This window comes from Myotis brandtii, unplaced genomic scaffold, assembly GCF_000412655.1.
Source record: "Myotis brandtii unplaced genomic scaffold, ASM41265v1 scaffold132, whole genome shotgun sequence".
Taxonomy (NCBI): Eukaryota; Metazoa; Chordata; class Mammalia; order Chiroptera; family Vespertilionidae; genus Myotis; species Myotis brandtii.
Genome location: NW_005354673.1, coordinates 2,395,192 through 2,411,749, shown reverse-complemented (window position 1 = coordinate 2,411,749; position 16,558 = coordinate 2,395,192). Strand labels below are relative to the sequence as shown.

The 16,558-nt window shown below is 35.5% G+C and overlaps 2 protein-coding genes across 32 annotated transcripts in view; both read left to right on the top strand.

Moving 5' to 3' along the window:
* Nucleotides 1–16,558, top strand: part of NRXN3 (neurexin 3) — a 1,562,383-nt gene that overhangs the window by 1,507,221 nt on the left and 38,604 nt on the right. For 21 of the 31 annotated variants that reach the window (XR_001360906.1, XR_001360908.1, XR_001360904.1 and 18 more), the window contains one exon: nucleotides 4,866–4,953. Coding sequence is in view for 26 of the 31 variants with exons in the window: in XM_014534703.1 (XP_014390189.1) it covers nucleotides 4,866–4,953 (88 nt within the window). In the remaining 5 variants the exon portion in view is untranslated. The remainder of the gene's footprint in view (nucleotides 1–4,865; nucleotides 4,954–16,558) is intronic. The other 10 variants (XR_001360907.1, XM_014534704.1, XM_014534702.1 and 7 more) reach the window with 1 other exon arrangement.
* Nucleotides 9,085–9,570, top strand: LOC102248788 (28S ribosomal protein S36, mitochondrial). Its single transcript, XM_005860144.2, has one exon. It carries the CDS (start codon nucleotides 9,136–9,138, stop codon nucleotides 9,442–9,444), a length of 309 nt encoding a protein of 102 aa, XP_005860206.1. The 5' UTR covers nucleotides 9,085–9,135; the 3' UTR covers nucleotides 9,445–9,570.

Below are 16,558 nucleotides of genomic sequence, written 5' to 3'. Positions count from 1 at the left end.
GATCCTTCCTTTTTATAGCTGCATAGTATTCCATAGTGTAAATGTCCCACCATGTTTTTTGTTTGTTTTTTATCCATTCATCTACTGATGGGCACTTGGGCTGTTTCTAAATCTTAGCTATCTATATATATAAAATCCTAAGCGACCGTTATGACTGAACAACCAGAATGACCAGTCACTATGACACGAACTGACCACCAGGGGGCAGATGCTCAGTGTGCTCCCACAGCCAATCTCCCTCAGTTCTCCTCCCCACACTGGCTGGCAAACCTCCCGCAGCCCCTCTCCCCGTCCCTCCCACCCTATCCGGCAGGTCCTGGCTGGCAGCCAGCAAGCCCCAACCAGCCCAGCCCCGATCAGGACTGGGTGAGATGGCCCTGATAGGCCCTGATTGCTGGCCAGGCCTAGGAACCCCAACCAGGCATGAATTTCATGCACCGGGCCTCTAGTTATAAATAATGCTGCTATGAACATAGGGGTGCATACACTCTTTATGATTGGTATTTGGGGGTTATTACGATATATTCCTAGAAGTGGGATCTTCTTAAAGACAAAAGTCTGTAGTTCTGTTCTACTCATAATAACTGTATCCCGAGTCCTTGTGTATCTGCTATGTTATACCAGCCATGGGAATCAATAATCAAAGAAGTATGCCTTTTCTTCCAAGGTTCAGGGTCAGAGCCTGCATTTACTTATGTTTGAGGAAGGGCACAGATAAGAATACTAAAAGGCACTAAAGGAAGGCCAGGGTATTCCCAGGGTAATTTTGAATCAACTTGTCATTACTTTTGGATATGATCCTAAGTGCATATCCCAAAACCTTGGTTTGTACTTGTTGAGTTTTTTATGTGACAGGAACAAAATTGGAAAATAAATAAATAATAAATCCTTAAATATAATATTCTTAATCCTGAGTTCTTTGCAAACCAAAGTTTGCTGCTCCTGACAGAATGAGTTTTTCTGAAACTGCAGTGTGCTGGGCCTGCATGTTGGTATTAGAAGCCAGCTTCTCCAGATAAACCAACATTGGTTATAGTGATGTTGGTCAAGGAGGGAGTGAGATGTGTGTAATTGCTTTGAGAGTCTCATTGGCTGGGGCTGTAAATAATGATGATGAAGTTTGAGGGACAGATAAGAGGGGCTGAATTCACCTAAGACCTACACCTAATGTCTTGATATAGAGCCATTGGAAAGAAATCAAATTTCACTTATTTATCTAGCTCTCCTACCATCTTCATGAGTATATACTTTTTATCACTCTTCATGGCAGATGCATTGTTTTTATTTATTGATTGATCTATTGATTGATTGAGTTAGTTTTAGCTAGTATTGCTTGAGCATGCACCATATGCCAAGAATGAAGCTTCACTTTAAAAAAATGTATGTTTTTATATATTTCAGAGAGAGGAAGGGAGAGGGAGAGAGAGATAAAAACATCAATGATGAGAATCATTGATCGGCTGCCTCCTGCATGCCCCCTACTTGGGATCAAGCCCACAACCTTGGCATGGGCCCTAACCAGGAATCCAACCTCTACCTCCTGGTTCATGGATCAATGCTCACCCACTCACACACCAACCAGGCTAGAACTTCACTTTTAAACATTACATTTAAATTAATACCCAACCAATAATGAGACTCTCTGTTTATCCCAATTTACTGATTTAAAAAAAAAATTGAGTGTTGGAGAGAGAAATAACTTGATTTCCCAGGTTACCAACTGAAAGTGTAGTAGAAAGTCAGGCTTGCTCTTACCACCATCTAATAGTCTCCCTCTCATTAAACCTTCAAGTCTAGCCACTATTTATCAGAACTGCTGGTAAATGTGCCTCTCTTGCCTGGGAGAAATGTTGCATTTATCCATATTCATAGAGAAGACCAGCAGAAAACAAATCTCTGGGAAGTGTGACCCAGAGACAGTGAACTGGGGAGAAAGGGAGCAAGAACATGGAAGAGCATATGCATGGGGTCTACATGGGCGGTAGGGGCCAATTTTGGGTACAGAAGTTAAGATGGTAATGGGGAAGGAGAGTGTAGCTATGTACAATGTTATCCAAACCACAGGGGAGAAAACTTGGGTAGTATTAGGAGGTGGAGGAGGGAGAAGAAAATGGTAAATATTCATTCAATCTCAGAGTCTAGCACTTTTCTTGAAAAAAAATTTCATTATTTCTTTGGCCAATAAAAATTAAGATCAATTTATTAGAAGTAAGTTGAATATTCTACTAATATTATGTTAATGTTTATAGTGGGGTTGTTTTATTTGTTTGGTTGGTTGGTTTCGGTTGGAATCATGCATTGTTTTCATATACTTGCTCAATGACCTTTTTATAGCCTGGCCTTCTGTTCTTGAGATGAGCTCACTAGATTGTCATTAACTCATCAGGTTTCACTCATTTCTAGGGACCAAAGCTAGTTAGGCAGTATATGGGCTATTTTTTAAGGTCCTTATAATTAAGTCACTAACAATTAATTTCCAATCGATTATACCATAGCAGTGTATTCTCAACCACTTTTTCATTACCACCCTCTACAGAGTTATTTTGAGACATTTTTTTTCCTAATTTCCCTTATCTTATAAAATTTTAATGCCACAGATATACTGTATATTTATTTAAGTACTATGGGCTGTTGGTAGGTCATAAACCCTTGTTACATCTAAGATCTGCTCCCTTCACCCAAAACAATCGTTGCTGCCTTGGAGGAGGTATCACCCCCGGAGATAATGCATCCTTTAGAAAGATCTAATAGTGATTGTGGCCCTTCCAAAAATAGCGTCTATTGCCTTCTGCGTGTGTACAGTTAGCATTTATCCCCTTGCCATCTCCCTTGCCTAAATACCCCATTGTGGACCTGCATGAGGCCCCATGCCAGCGGGAACCTCCAGGGGAGTAAACTGGCCATTTCTCTAAAGGAAATATGGGGCTCCAAGACACAACTGACAGCATCAGTTGCTGGAAATGAAATGCACACTTCAATAGCATTTAATTGAAAAAAAAAAGTATGTTTGAAAATTATCCTTCTATTAACTTTATGGAAGAGCAGGGGTAGAAGTATCTGCCTGTCAGATGTAGAATAAAGATCAATAACATGGGTTAAGGCACCTCTCTGCCACCCTCAGTTAAGTGAAATCAATGACCAAATGTGGTTTTTCTACTGTTCATTCCTGTGCCCAATAATTTTATGCCTAGTATGTCTATTTCAAAAAGGGTGTTGGCTGGGAATACGAAGCATATGGGTTATCATGTGTATTTGGTTGCTAGAACTGCCATAACAAAAAAAGTACCTCAGACTGGGTGGCTTAAACAACAGAAATTTATTTTGTTATAGTTCTAGAAGCTAGAAGTCCAAAGTCACAGTGTCAGCTGAGTTACTTTTTTGGGTGGGGGGGGGGGGGGGGGGGGAGAGACTTTGTCCTTGGCTTGTAGATGGCTGTCTTCTCCTTGTGCCTTTACATTGTTATCCCTCTTGGTGTGTCTGTGTCCTAGTCTCATCTTTTGATAAGGGCACTTGTCATATTGGATTAGGCTTACCCAATGACCTCATTTTAACTTTATTACCCCTTTAAAGACCTAACCTCCAAATATCAGTTACATTCTGAAGTGTGGGAACTAGAATGTCCACATAGGAATTTGAGGGGACACAATTGAGGGGAGCAAGAATAAGATTTATCTATTCAAATCCTCACTATATTTCTTACTAGCTGTGTGTCCCTCAGCAACTTACTTAATCTCTTTGAACTTCAGTTCTCTTTAAAAGTATAATAATTATGCCTGTCTCAAAGAATTGTTGTAAAAATTATGTTGAATTAATAATAACTCTAATTAATAAGTATGCATACAAGTCTTGTGCAGCATCTAGCTTATAATTGCCTTTGCTTATGAATATGGATTCAGACTAAAGTGCATTAGGAATAAGACCAGCAAACCAGTATATACTCTATTTGTATATTGCCCTTATGTACATAGTAGGACAAAAATGTGTTTCTTTATATAAGATGTATAGATTAGTTAATTAACTCAACAGTATTTCTTGTGCATGTACCAGGCACACAAAGCAGTCTTCTCATCTATTATGTAGCCAGGGTCCTTCTTAACTGACCATACCCACAGCCCCTATATTTCTCCCAGCAAATTCCCTGCAATCAGGGAGTTTCTCTGGGATCCAATAGAAAAACAAATGGTCTCAAGTTGAATTACTATTATTGCGACAAGAGATTTTCTTCTCTCCAGAAACAGCCTTACCTATGTCGAGAGACTGTCGTTTGGTATCTCTCTGCTGGTCCACATTACTAATTCAGCTAATTGCAGCAATTACACAAAGACATTGCTGCTAGCTAGGGAAGCCTTTATCCTGTTCCTGAACAGACTGCATTCCACAACGTTCATTAATTATGCCAGCCTATCGATTCACAACCACCAAACCATACACTCAACACCACACACGATATGCATTTAAAATCCTCTCAAAGCTGTAGGGCATTTCTGGGCTGGCTTGTACTCTTGTATTGCCCACCCTTTGCAATAGCCCGTTTCCTGCCCATCTGATTCTCAAAATTGAAACTAAAGTCAGAAGAAAGTCAGGCTGCACCATGTGATGGTGTGGGTTTGGGATGAATCTCCTAGAACCACTTTGGGTCACTCAGCTTCACATTAAGACCCACACAAATTGTCCAGGTCCAAAGCCATTATAAGCTACAGGGGAGAAAAATTCTGCATCCTACAGCGTGCCCTCTTAGAGAAGTGAAACAGTAATAATGATGGAGGCAGGACACTGTGATAAGTTGTCTATGCTTTTGTTCATTGGTTTCCTTATCTCTCTCTCCTCTCTCTTCCCCCTACCCCTTATTTTTTCTACATGAACAGCCAACATCAGATGACCTTGTATCATCTGCTGAATGTTCAAGCGATGATGAAGACTTTGTTGAATGTGAACCGAGTACAGGTAGGTTAGGTCAGTCTTGTTTTGCTTGCTTTATTTTTTCATTTGCAAAAAACAATACATACATATATGTGAATAGACATGTGTTGTATAGATATTATAGTGTGTTAATGTGTGTATTTCCCATATCTATATATGTATAAACATACATATATAAATATTAATGTGTAATCTAAAGCATCAAATCCCATGGAAGGAGTAACAAGGTCCCAGGGAAATTTAAAGTCAGTTCCTTGATAAAGAAAAATCCATGGTATTCAACCTAACTTTGAGCAATCCAACACCCAGATTGACCATGGGAACAGCAAATGCATAGCAGCCAGTGGCAGCTATGAAATTGACAGGGTGGGGTAGAGGCATGAAGGCCTATAGTGGAATGACATCAAAAAATTATCAACCCAAAGTGGAGCTGTAATGATCATTTAAACCTCATGAATTGTTCTGAGCCTAAGTGGCAAACAAAACAAAACCAAAAAAAAAAAACAGAAACATTTTCCATGGGATTTCAACAGCAGTTCACATGGTATTATATTTATACTAATTTTGTTCATTGGGTGTTTAGAAAATTTGTGCAACAATAGAGCAAACACAAAATTAGTACCAAGCAATGCCATGTCAATGGCTGAGATGCTTCAAAATGTATTCGCTGTGCTGAAGTCCAGAGGACTTTGGCAATTAAGAGCTTCTGTGTGTTCCCCATTTGCACCCAAATACATTTTGATGTTTTATAGCCTTTCTTTAGAGTGAGCTTTATATGATATAATGTCCAGTAGGTAACTGTAGTCCCTGACTATTTCCTATCAACTTTCCCAAGTCATCTGTTTTGAGACTTGCTCTAAGTTAAACATTTATATATATAATAGAGAACAGATATCATCGAATTTCTGTGTATGTTTAAAAGAATTAAAAGCTGGAGTTGGGTTAGGATCTTATTTCTGCAAAAGCTAAGAGAAATAAATAGAATTTTCTAATTGATTCTTTGGGTTGCTTTAATTTTTCCCCTTTCCTTTTTTTTAAAAAATGGCAAGCCAGTAAACATTTTATTTTGCTAATTCTAGAGAAATTTAAGCTTCATGAAGAAATAATATAGCAGAAGTAAAAATATATCTGTTACCCAGAATGATTTACAAGTTTTCACATTTTGTGGAAGCCTGACTGCTGGTGACTTGCAAGTGGCTTTGGATCCAGGAAGTTCTGTGGGTGCCTGTCCTTAGCATGACTTAGGGACATAACACTATGGGGGGCCTTTTCACTTTGGAGTGTGATCTGTTCCCTTTTGTGTGGGAGAAAAGTAACTGTGATCTGGTTAGTCAGATTTTTTTCAAATTATTGTGTAATCATCTCAATGTATTAAGTGAGGTTTTAACTCTAGAGGGTATTAATGTAAGGGAAGTAAGTCAGACAGAGAAAGAAATATACAATATGGTTTCACTTATCTGTGGAATCTAACACCAAACCAACCAACCAAGCAACCAACCAAACAAACAAACCAAAACAAACACAGACTCATAGAAACACAGACCAAGGAGATGGTTGGCAGAGGGGATGGGACATGGATGAAAAAAGGTGAAGGGGAATATAGTCATTAATATTGTGATAAATTTTAAGAATGATAGATGATTCCTAGAATTACTAAGGTGATCACATTGTAAGGTATAAAAATGTCAAATCAGTATATCATACACCTGAAACTTATATAACTAATATAATATTGCATATCAACTATACTAAAATATAATAAAAAATGGCAGATACACTTAATCTATACCAGAACTTATACACCAAGTGCTTATTCATTAATTCATTCAGTCATTCATTTAATAAATATTTCTTAGCACTTAGGAAGGATACAATGCATCTCTATATTTGAGTCCTTCCTGTTCTAATAATTCTCATAAATGAACTGTTGGGGAAAAAGAGAACAAGGAGCTTTACCACCTAAATTACCTCTCCAACAAATACATTTTGTGTACATTAGTCATGTACTAGGTATTAGGGATTCACATATGAATATGGCAAGATCCCCATATTAACTGATTCATGGTCAATAGTTACCTAATCATGTTTATTCTTTCTCTGGTTTTCTTGCTTTTATAGCAGTGATATTTATATACATATACATACACAAACATGTTTCTCAAGTCCATAGATTTTAAGTCTTCATATAAAAACTGAGGCTTGATCATTTTGAAATATTACTGCCATCTTTGCCTTCTACCTCCCCCCACCCCACATAGTCATCTCCATATCAACCTCCCTAATAACACAGGGGGCTTTTCCAGATTTCAGATTCACAACTTATACAGCTCCCAGGTGTAATTATATGTTGCCATTTGATATTGAACATGAACAGCTCCAAACTTGAGTGGCAGCAAACTAAGTCCATTGGCCTTTTAGTGGTTGCACAAGTGTTTCTGCTGATTCAAAGGCAGAGGACAAAATTCAATGCCAGTAATTTCTTTAGTAATATAATTACATGGGGTGTGGGGAGGACTAAAGCAGTTTTTAAACAATCTGTTCTGTTCTGCAAGGGAGTAGGGGAAGGGTATATAAATAAATCAGGTGACAGGATGCCAACCCTGAAGCAGCTAACATGCGCTCTAAGACACAGCTATTGATTTCCCTTGCCTGGGATCATTCAACTCATCACATTTGAAGGATGAACATTTCTTCTTTCTAATTTTATTTACTCCATAAAGTACTCCTGGTAAGTGATTCAGATACAGAGGGATATTTGTCAGAGGCATAGTCCTTAGGGGAAGGGAATAGATATTCCTATTGATGTGCAAGTTTTGCTCTGGGACCAGATTAACACTGATGAAGGTTACAGAGCATAGATCTATCAAGCACTTTTTGGTATTATATGGGAAATATTTCTGTAGCCTTCACATTTTCAAAAAAATGGAGATTAAAATCTAGAAACAATTAAACAGTTGTTTCTGGGGCTAGTTTTTGCAGTACCTAGAGAGAAGGATTTCATTTACTGCCCATGCAGCAACAGGTAATGGTGACAGTTACATAATTTTGACATAATCTTGAACTTCCATATGAATAATGAGATTACAACTCTGACTTTAAACAACCTAATTCACTACCTCAGTTTCTAAAATGTTACTCTTTGCCATGCTCGATATTTGATGGAAATACACTAAATTTGGCTAATTACCTAGGCCTTGTTCAATTTTACTTAACATTACCTTGTCTTCTCTCATTGTATTAGCAAGTGTAATATTTTCTAGCTACCTCAGTTATAAGGCATTTAGCTTCTATAAGTTCTTTTCTGATTGAAATCCACTAGAAGTTCTTGCTCTTCATAAATTCGGGCAGTTTAGTATATGCTAATTCAACAACTTTTACTTTCAGGTAGGCATCACATTTTAAATGAAATTAGTTTTCTTACTTAATTTTCTTTAAGTCAAAATTGGTCTTAAAGCTGCTTATTTTGAGTCAGAAGCAAGCAATTGCTTTTCATGTCAAAAGCCCTCTTTGGCACTCAAATTTGGTGTAGCTCAGTCATATGATGTTTAGAGACAATGTCAAAGTGTTTGGAGTTTGGTTGATGATAGTTTAGAAACCTTGAAAATCCAATGGATCTCAAATTTTCTCTGAAAAATATGTAAATTAGTTTTTAAAAAACAACAACCACCTAAAGTTTAGGTTTAGGTCCTAAACCATGACAACAAGACACAGAGTGAAACTCAATTAGTATTTATTGATTGAATCTATATGACTCACAAAGTACCTCATAATCTTAAATTCAAATAGGAGATTTGTCATCCATCTGACTTCATCTCCCCTTAATCAGCTAATTAAAACCTACTGAATTATTTAAAATATATAATTTTATATAAGTAAACATCACCCTAACAAACCCACATATGTTCAACAAAAGGAATTCTCTACTTTCCCTATCCCTTCTAATCCAGGGAACTAGATCATTTATAATGAGTAAAAGGTAAGATCACAAATTCTTAATATTTGCTTTAAAAACCCAGAATTGAGCCTTTAAAGTATAAAACCATCTGCATCAAATTAAAATATTCAGAAGAATATTAGAATCACTATTTGACTACCTAAAGTTGAGGGTCAGGATTTTAACTTTCCTAATTTATAAAAGTTGATTATGTTTCACACAAAAGAAGTCAATGTCTACTTAATATTTTAGATTTGTGAAAGCTGCCCTTTCTTGGGGTCATGATGGGCAGCAAGATGGTATCTGCTAGCAGGGTAGTGCAGGTAGTCAAGCCGCATACTCCATTAATAAGCTTCCCTAATAGAAGAGACAATCCTAAACCTAATGTATCAGAAGTTTTGAGATCAGCAGGACTACCATCTCACTCTTCTTTAATTTCTCAGCATTCTAAGGGAAGTAAATCGTCAGATTGGCTGATACATCAGGGTCCACCAGACACTGCAGAAATAATAAAAATATTACCTCAGAAATATAAAAGGAAACTTGTGTCTCAAGAAGTTGAATATATACAACGTGGAGGTCCTGAATAATCACTGACACTGTGGCTGCTGTTTGTTATCAAGCAAAAGAATTGTCATTACAATAAAGGACTTCCAAAATGACTAATGAGAAATTATACATTAAACAACTTAAAAAAATTTTCTGTAAAAAAAAAAGAAACAGAAAACTTAGATAGACAATTGTATTTCTTAATTTATGTATCTTGGTCAGCTTTTCCACAAGCTAACCTAATTTTTATATACTTTATACTTATTAAAGTACACATTTTAAAAATATTTTAGATTTGTGACTTTGCATATACATGTTTCCTTTCCAACTATACTCTATTGATATTAAATTGTGCAGTAAGCTCATATTTTATTGTCCTTCTTACATATCCGGATTCAACAATAACAAAAGTATAGAGCGCTTGAGAGAATTCAAATAACCACTAGAAAATAGAATTTTTTCATGAGACTATGGAAGCGAAATAACAATTAAGATATTCAGTAAGTTCACTTTTGTGATCTAAAACAATTCTGAAATAAAGAGAAATTGATGACATTGACTTTCTTTTTCTTCTCTCTCCCTCCCCTCTGTTCCTATCCCCAGTGTTTCCATCTTTGGAAATTGAAATGTATTCCTAGATTAGCTTTTTTATAATTAGAAATTATCAACTTCCTAAATTTTATATATTTATGGCCTCAAACTCTAAAAGTCCTTGGGGGCAGGAGTCACAGAGCAGAGGAAAAAAATAAAAAGAAATCCCTTTAACACCTGAGAAATTGGCATGGTAATAATTAACAACTATGTTGATTCATCCAGCAATTATCCAGGGATATTTTTTTCCTGGCTGTCAGCTAACCAGGTTTTTCAAGGGACAGTACTTCCACCAGAGGGCAGACAGTAAAAGGAAGTAAAAATGAAACACATCCATCATCAAGAGTACTGTGCTAAACGACTTTTACAATGATTGGATTGATGGGAATGTTTAACTAATGGCAGTAATCTGAGATCACCAAATAATTACTATTTCCAGAGTGTTTCTCAGATGTATTTTTACTCCTCAACTCCAAAGTCCTTACATTTGCATTTGGTGTCATTGTTAGTTTCACTATAATACTCAACCCAATGTGGATAAAATTTAAATTTAGCGAAACACCAACAGCATCCCCCAATTTGTATTCTCCAGATGAAACTGGATTCTTAATCTTTATCAGATTGATATACTCCAGTGAAGTATTTATAATATGAAAATTTGACACTGAATTGCTTAAAAGCTTGCCAAATCATTCCTGGTTTTATTTGCTGGAACACTGTGGGAAGTGTTAAGACACTGCAATGTTAAGACAGTAATACTTTTCTAACACAGGATTAAAAAAAAATAGAGCCTTGTTCTCCAGAATCTTTGGTTAAAAAAAAGTAAATTGCTTTTTAAATATGATGTTTGTAATCTTGTGTGTTTTTCTATAAACACATAAGTGTTTCCAGCAAGCTTGAAGAGTTAGCAACTTGTATGTTTTTATTACAAAGAAAGGTTTATTTTATTTTATCAATTTTAGAAAAATTTTTTCCAGGTGGAACTCATGATTGGTAATGAGAATCATGTTTAAATGTTATTAGTCAAGTGGCTATTAGTGGAGTGGCTGTTTGGTGTATAGTAGAATAGTAAATGCTAAATTAAATGCTATATGGATGTTTGAGTATCACAGTGTCCAGAACTTCACCTTGAAGAGCTCAGGGACACTTAAAAACACTTCCAATAAAGTAATCGGAGAAATGATTTAGCTTTGGAAAGCAGAATGTAAGTAGATGTAACATTTGTTAATGTAATTAATCAGTATCGGCTGTAGACATTAGTCATTCTAATATTTGATTTATAATATATTTATAATACATACAAAAGCAAACAGTTGCTCACATATAAGGTCTAGGCTAGATCCTACTAATTCTTTAATTACCTTTGCTGATCTATAAATTAATAGAGTATGTTCATTGGCACATGATGTTCCAAATTTTAATGGTAGAGTTTCTGTTTTCACTCATTAACCTACTCAGTGATAAATTGTATCACTTTTTAATAACCCAACTCTACCCCAACCCAAACTAATTTTTAAGCTATTGGAACAAACATGTGCCCTTTACATCCCTAATGATAAATCTTTTTGAAAATTGGAGTAATAATGGAAATATAAGTATAAGAAAGTGTCCTAAGTAGTTGTTAGGCAATTATATAATTCATTGCTCAGGCTCATGGATTAACCATTATCATAGATTCCATAACAAAAATAACAAATCTAATAAAAATAATAAATGAAAAAATTATATATGCTTTCATTTGAAAGTTTAATAAATCACTTATTTATAAAACATTTTTTATTACTACTATGAATTTATTGTCTATTAGGGAGGACAGAAAAGTAAGGGCAATAAAAGAAAAGAATGGATAGGAAGGGAAGAAACAGTGTGGACAATGACTGGAAATTCATAGAACATTATCAAAACTCTAAAAAGAGGTCTTTAATTCAGCAAATAGCATACCCCATTCATAGACAGGCAAGAACAATTACAGATGATGCCAGCCAGGGACAGAATTAAGTAACCCCAAACACCATTCTTCTGTATCTTAGGTTGGGGGCACAGAATTTCTGATTGATTACAGTGGAAGAATTAGAACAGTTCAGTCATAAAGTTTTCTTTGAATCCCATATAACAGTATGGTCTACGGCAGTGATGGCGAACCTATGACATGCGTGTCAGAGGTGACACGCGAACTCATTTTTTTGTTTGATTTTTCTTTGTTAAATGGCATTTAAGTATATAAAATAAATATCAAAATATAAGTCTTTGTTTTACTATGGTTGCAAATGTCAAAAAAATTTCTGTATGTGACACGGCACCAGAGTTAAGTTAGGGTTTTTCAAAATGCTGACACGCCGAGCTCAAAAGGTTTGCCATCACTGGTCTAGGGTCAGGGCTTCTTAGGTAATAGCTTAAGGATGGGCTTGTTGAATTTCAAACTAAACTTGAGAGAACTTCCTGATTTCAAATGCCAGTGCAAGTAGTTGATAAGGAATTAGCTTAATGAAATCATTAAGCAAATCCTCCCTAAAAAAATGAATAAATAAAGAGGGATTGGGTTTTAAAAGAGAGGCATTTATGGGTTTTCTTATATTCTTTATGTTCTATATTTTTTCTCCCCTAAGCCCATGTATGTACTGTGTGTACCTATATATATACACATATATTTATATGTGTGTATACTAAATTTATAGTGCCTCTCACTCTATATATATGTAGACACAGTATAGATGAGATTCAACTAATGTAAAAACAGAGATTAACAATAGCCCCTGCCATCAGCCATGTGTTTTACACAGAAATTCACTCCATCATTCTTACATCAGCCAACATGAACATGCATGATACTGTTTTAACTGGGTAAACAACGCATGTTAATTTTTCTTTAGGTTTTGCTTTCTTCTTTATCATAATTACAATGATGATTCCATACTTCAGTTATCCCTGAGAGGGGTGGAGAGAAAAATTATACAGATATATCTATCCACATATGCACATCCCTGCATATATGTATAAATAGATATATGCCTTGTATATATTTGAAAAACACTTTATGTTATTTCACCTCATCTTGTGCCGCATGAATTTTTGGTGGTTCAACTTATTTTATTTTGTTTTGATTCATATTCTGTATTTTGGTCATTATGGCTATTTTTAACTCATTGCTATCCTTTAAGAGTAATTATAATCATTGTTTTTTAAATACTGAGAGATTTATAGATATACAAATCAAACAAGGCAACAAAATCTTTTCTTGCCATCCTAATTTCAAATGTTTCCCCTTCAGCATATCCCTCCAGTATTTATGCTTAAAACAAAATAAACTCCAACAAAATCTAAGAAAGTTGTGTACAAAAGAATGAAATAGTGTTTTCCTCTTCTTCCTCCAATGTATATTTTTCCCTTTAATTTCCTCCCTTTTTCCTTTTTTATTTTTCCCCATATCTGCACAGGCCACTTGCCTTTACTTTATGACAATTAAGAGGACAAGTAAGCCAGGAAATACAAAAAAAAGAAATAAAGAAAAACTTGCAGGAACAACAAACAAACAAACACATCCCTCTCCACAAATTTCAGATGGCATAAAAAGAATTTTATTGCAGATATAGAGTATTTGTTGTATCTTTTATTTCTGGACAAGCCCAGGATCATTGTGTGGCATGCAGTGACAATTTCGTAGCTGATCAACTAACCATGGCCTCCATCACCAACGCATGGGCTTTAATGATGCCATCTTGTGTTTCATCCAGTGACACATCCAGGCTAACCCAGCAAGTCCAGTGTATGAGTTGTGGGGGTAACTTTCTTTTGTAGTTATAATTCCATGGGTTCTCATTTTTATTATTATTTGCATTGGGTCATAGTAGCCCCAAGAGCTGCTCTTGCAGCATCTCTGTCTGGTTTTTTTTCCTGTGTTTGCTTTTCCTTGCACAGCAGTCAAGCATGTGTGTCTCTTGTCTGGTCTTGCCATCCTGTCTTGGAGTCCACTGTCTTCGTATCGTTCTGTGATTCTGTTCTCTGTTTGTAACATGTGATTTGAAATCCTCTCCCTTGATTTCTCACTTCCTTATTGTTTCTACTTTTAACCTTACCCCTGGGGAACTTCACAAAAAAGCAAAACAAATGTTCAGTTGATTTTGAGGCTGATAACTGTGGTTTGCATCTGGAAGTCATAAGTTGCACCTTTTACCCAGTTAAGGAGGCAAAACCAACAGTGGGAAACTACTAACAATAATAGCCCAACAACCACCCAATCCAACAATAAGAAACCCTTGTTGATTTTTTTGGTGTGATTAAATGGTCTTACTATTAAAGGGATTTCAGGTAAGAGCTAATTTTCAAAGAGTATTTTTTTCATAGCTTATCAATCTTCTAGTTAAATTAAACCTTTCTTTGGAGACAGATCAGCAGAAATTTTTTTTTTCAGAAAATGCTAGTGTGAGGAAGCAACACCATTTCTGCTCTATAGAGTAGTGCCTGTTCCTGAATTGGTAAGGCATTTGTGTACATCTGAATATTTTTTTAATTATAAAATTCATTAATGTTGATGTATTTTAACCTAACATATAAATGTGTTTGGCAAGGCATCCAAAGTGGGATAAAACCTTTTTAACTCACTGGTTCTACCTCATGTACAATTTGAGGTAAGATTATCTTTTGATCTAAGTCAAATGATACTATTTTTTATTTTATTTTTTAATTCATGGAAGAATTAAAGAGCCAGCACTTCGAGTTGGACCTAAATTCCTTCTCTTCTCTTTCCAAAGAACAATACAATACAATATACAATAGCTTTAGTTCTGAGAATAAGGTTTGATTATCTAGAGACAGAACTGGAATAAAACGACCAGTTAGTTATTCAGATGCTGGATTATACCTGTGATTATCCAGGAAATTTGCTGTATAACTTGGAATGATTTGATTTGTTTGATACTAACAGTATGAAAATGAATCTCTGTAAGATTTCACCTCCTTATTTATAAAGGTTGAGCAGGAGAGTATAAAAGGGATTAATAGATTAAAGATTTTTAAATAGCTTCTAAAATAAAAATGCCTATATTTTTAATCTGAAAATAGAGAAAACATTTTAAGGTAGATGATTTTATAATGAGATTTCAGTCATGTCAGGATAGCTCTTTGCTGCTCATAGGGAAAGGGGAAGAACAAAGAGGAAATTAATGGGCTCTGTGGACTAAAAAGAACTTTCTAATAAAGAAAGGAGAGAGGGAAGGTGGAAAAGGCTGGAGGGAGGGTTATTCTTGAAGAGCCAGGTAAAGCAGCTTGCTAATAAATGTTAAGAACTAGCACATACACAGACATACACAGTCCAAACTTGTGATGTTTCTATAGTGTGAAACATTCCCACCAGGGTTGATTGCATGTCACACATATGATAACACTAAACTCAGAATTGGTACATGATTCTATGTATTTTCACCATACAGATACTATACACATCAATAACCTCAAGAGCATAGGTAGTAGTAAAATGTAGTAAAATAACCAGGAAGTAATGAATTTTAAGTTGTTCACCTTTGTTTTTAATATACTGCATTTGATTGTAATTTTAGCTATTTTTTATAATGGCTGTGTTTAACTACCACTTGCAAAAATTGCTGAAAATGTAGCAATCAATTATCACGAGCTGGCTCTTGTATATAACTGGTCCAGATAACATGATGGGTGCATTCAAAATGGTATTTATTTAAATTTCATTTTAAGAAGTTATGAAGGGGAAACTATGGTGGCCATCTTACAATTGAGAACATTGTAACTCAAATAACTTGCTTTTCCAAGGTCACATATTTGGGCATTCATATTCAAACCTGTTTGAAAAGGGATGCATTTTATTTCTATTGCTGTATACACAGAGGATCAAGCTTAACACATATTAAAGCACTAAACTGTTCAACAATTATGTGCTCATTTCGGGAGCTTTGACCAATTTTTTTTTCCCCTCAAAATAGAGTTGCAACTACTCCTTTAGTAATTGAAGCTGGGCAGGATATTTCTTAGGTTTGCAAATTTTGTTTTCTGACCTTGGAAAAGCTATAAGAGATGCCTTTCTTAGCACATAATGATAATCTCAGCATGATTCCATTACTCCATCCGTATGTTTTTGTAACTTTTAAAATATAATGAACTTTATTTAGTTACGATATTTGACATATGTTAATGAACCAACTCCACAGTGAACTATATCAGTGCGCTTTACTTCTACATTTTCTCATAAACTAGTACGTGAACATTTAAAACAGTATGGTAACCACTGCATTGCTGAAAATGACTGCAACTTTTGAAAAAAATTATTTTACTGTTAGATAACTATTGTTTTGTGAAAGAGTTTGAGAGATCTGGGAATTGAAAAGAATGTGTTGGATCTTATTAGTCCTTCCAATTTGACACACTAGATATTCTATTTGGGCTTTGCAACACTTTACCTTGATTTGGTGTCAGGTTTAGTTGTCCCTGTGGTCAACCTTCACCAAACATAATATTGAAATAAGTCCCTTGAGGTGATCTCTAGGCCTTCACCTATAGGCTTGCCCCTGCGACATCTTGTTTCCTTCATTGAGTAAATAC

What these genes read in the sequence shown, in the direction of transcription:
- LOC102248788 (XM_005860144.2), top strand. Translation starts at nt 9,136, where the DNA reads ATGATGGGCAGCAAGATGGTATCTGCTAGCAGGGTAGTGCAGGTAGTC.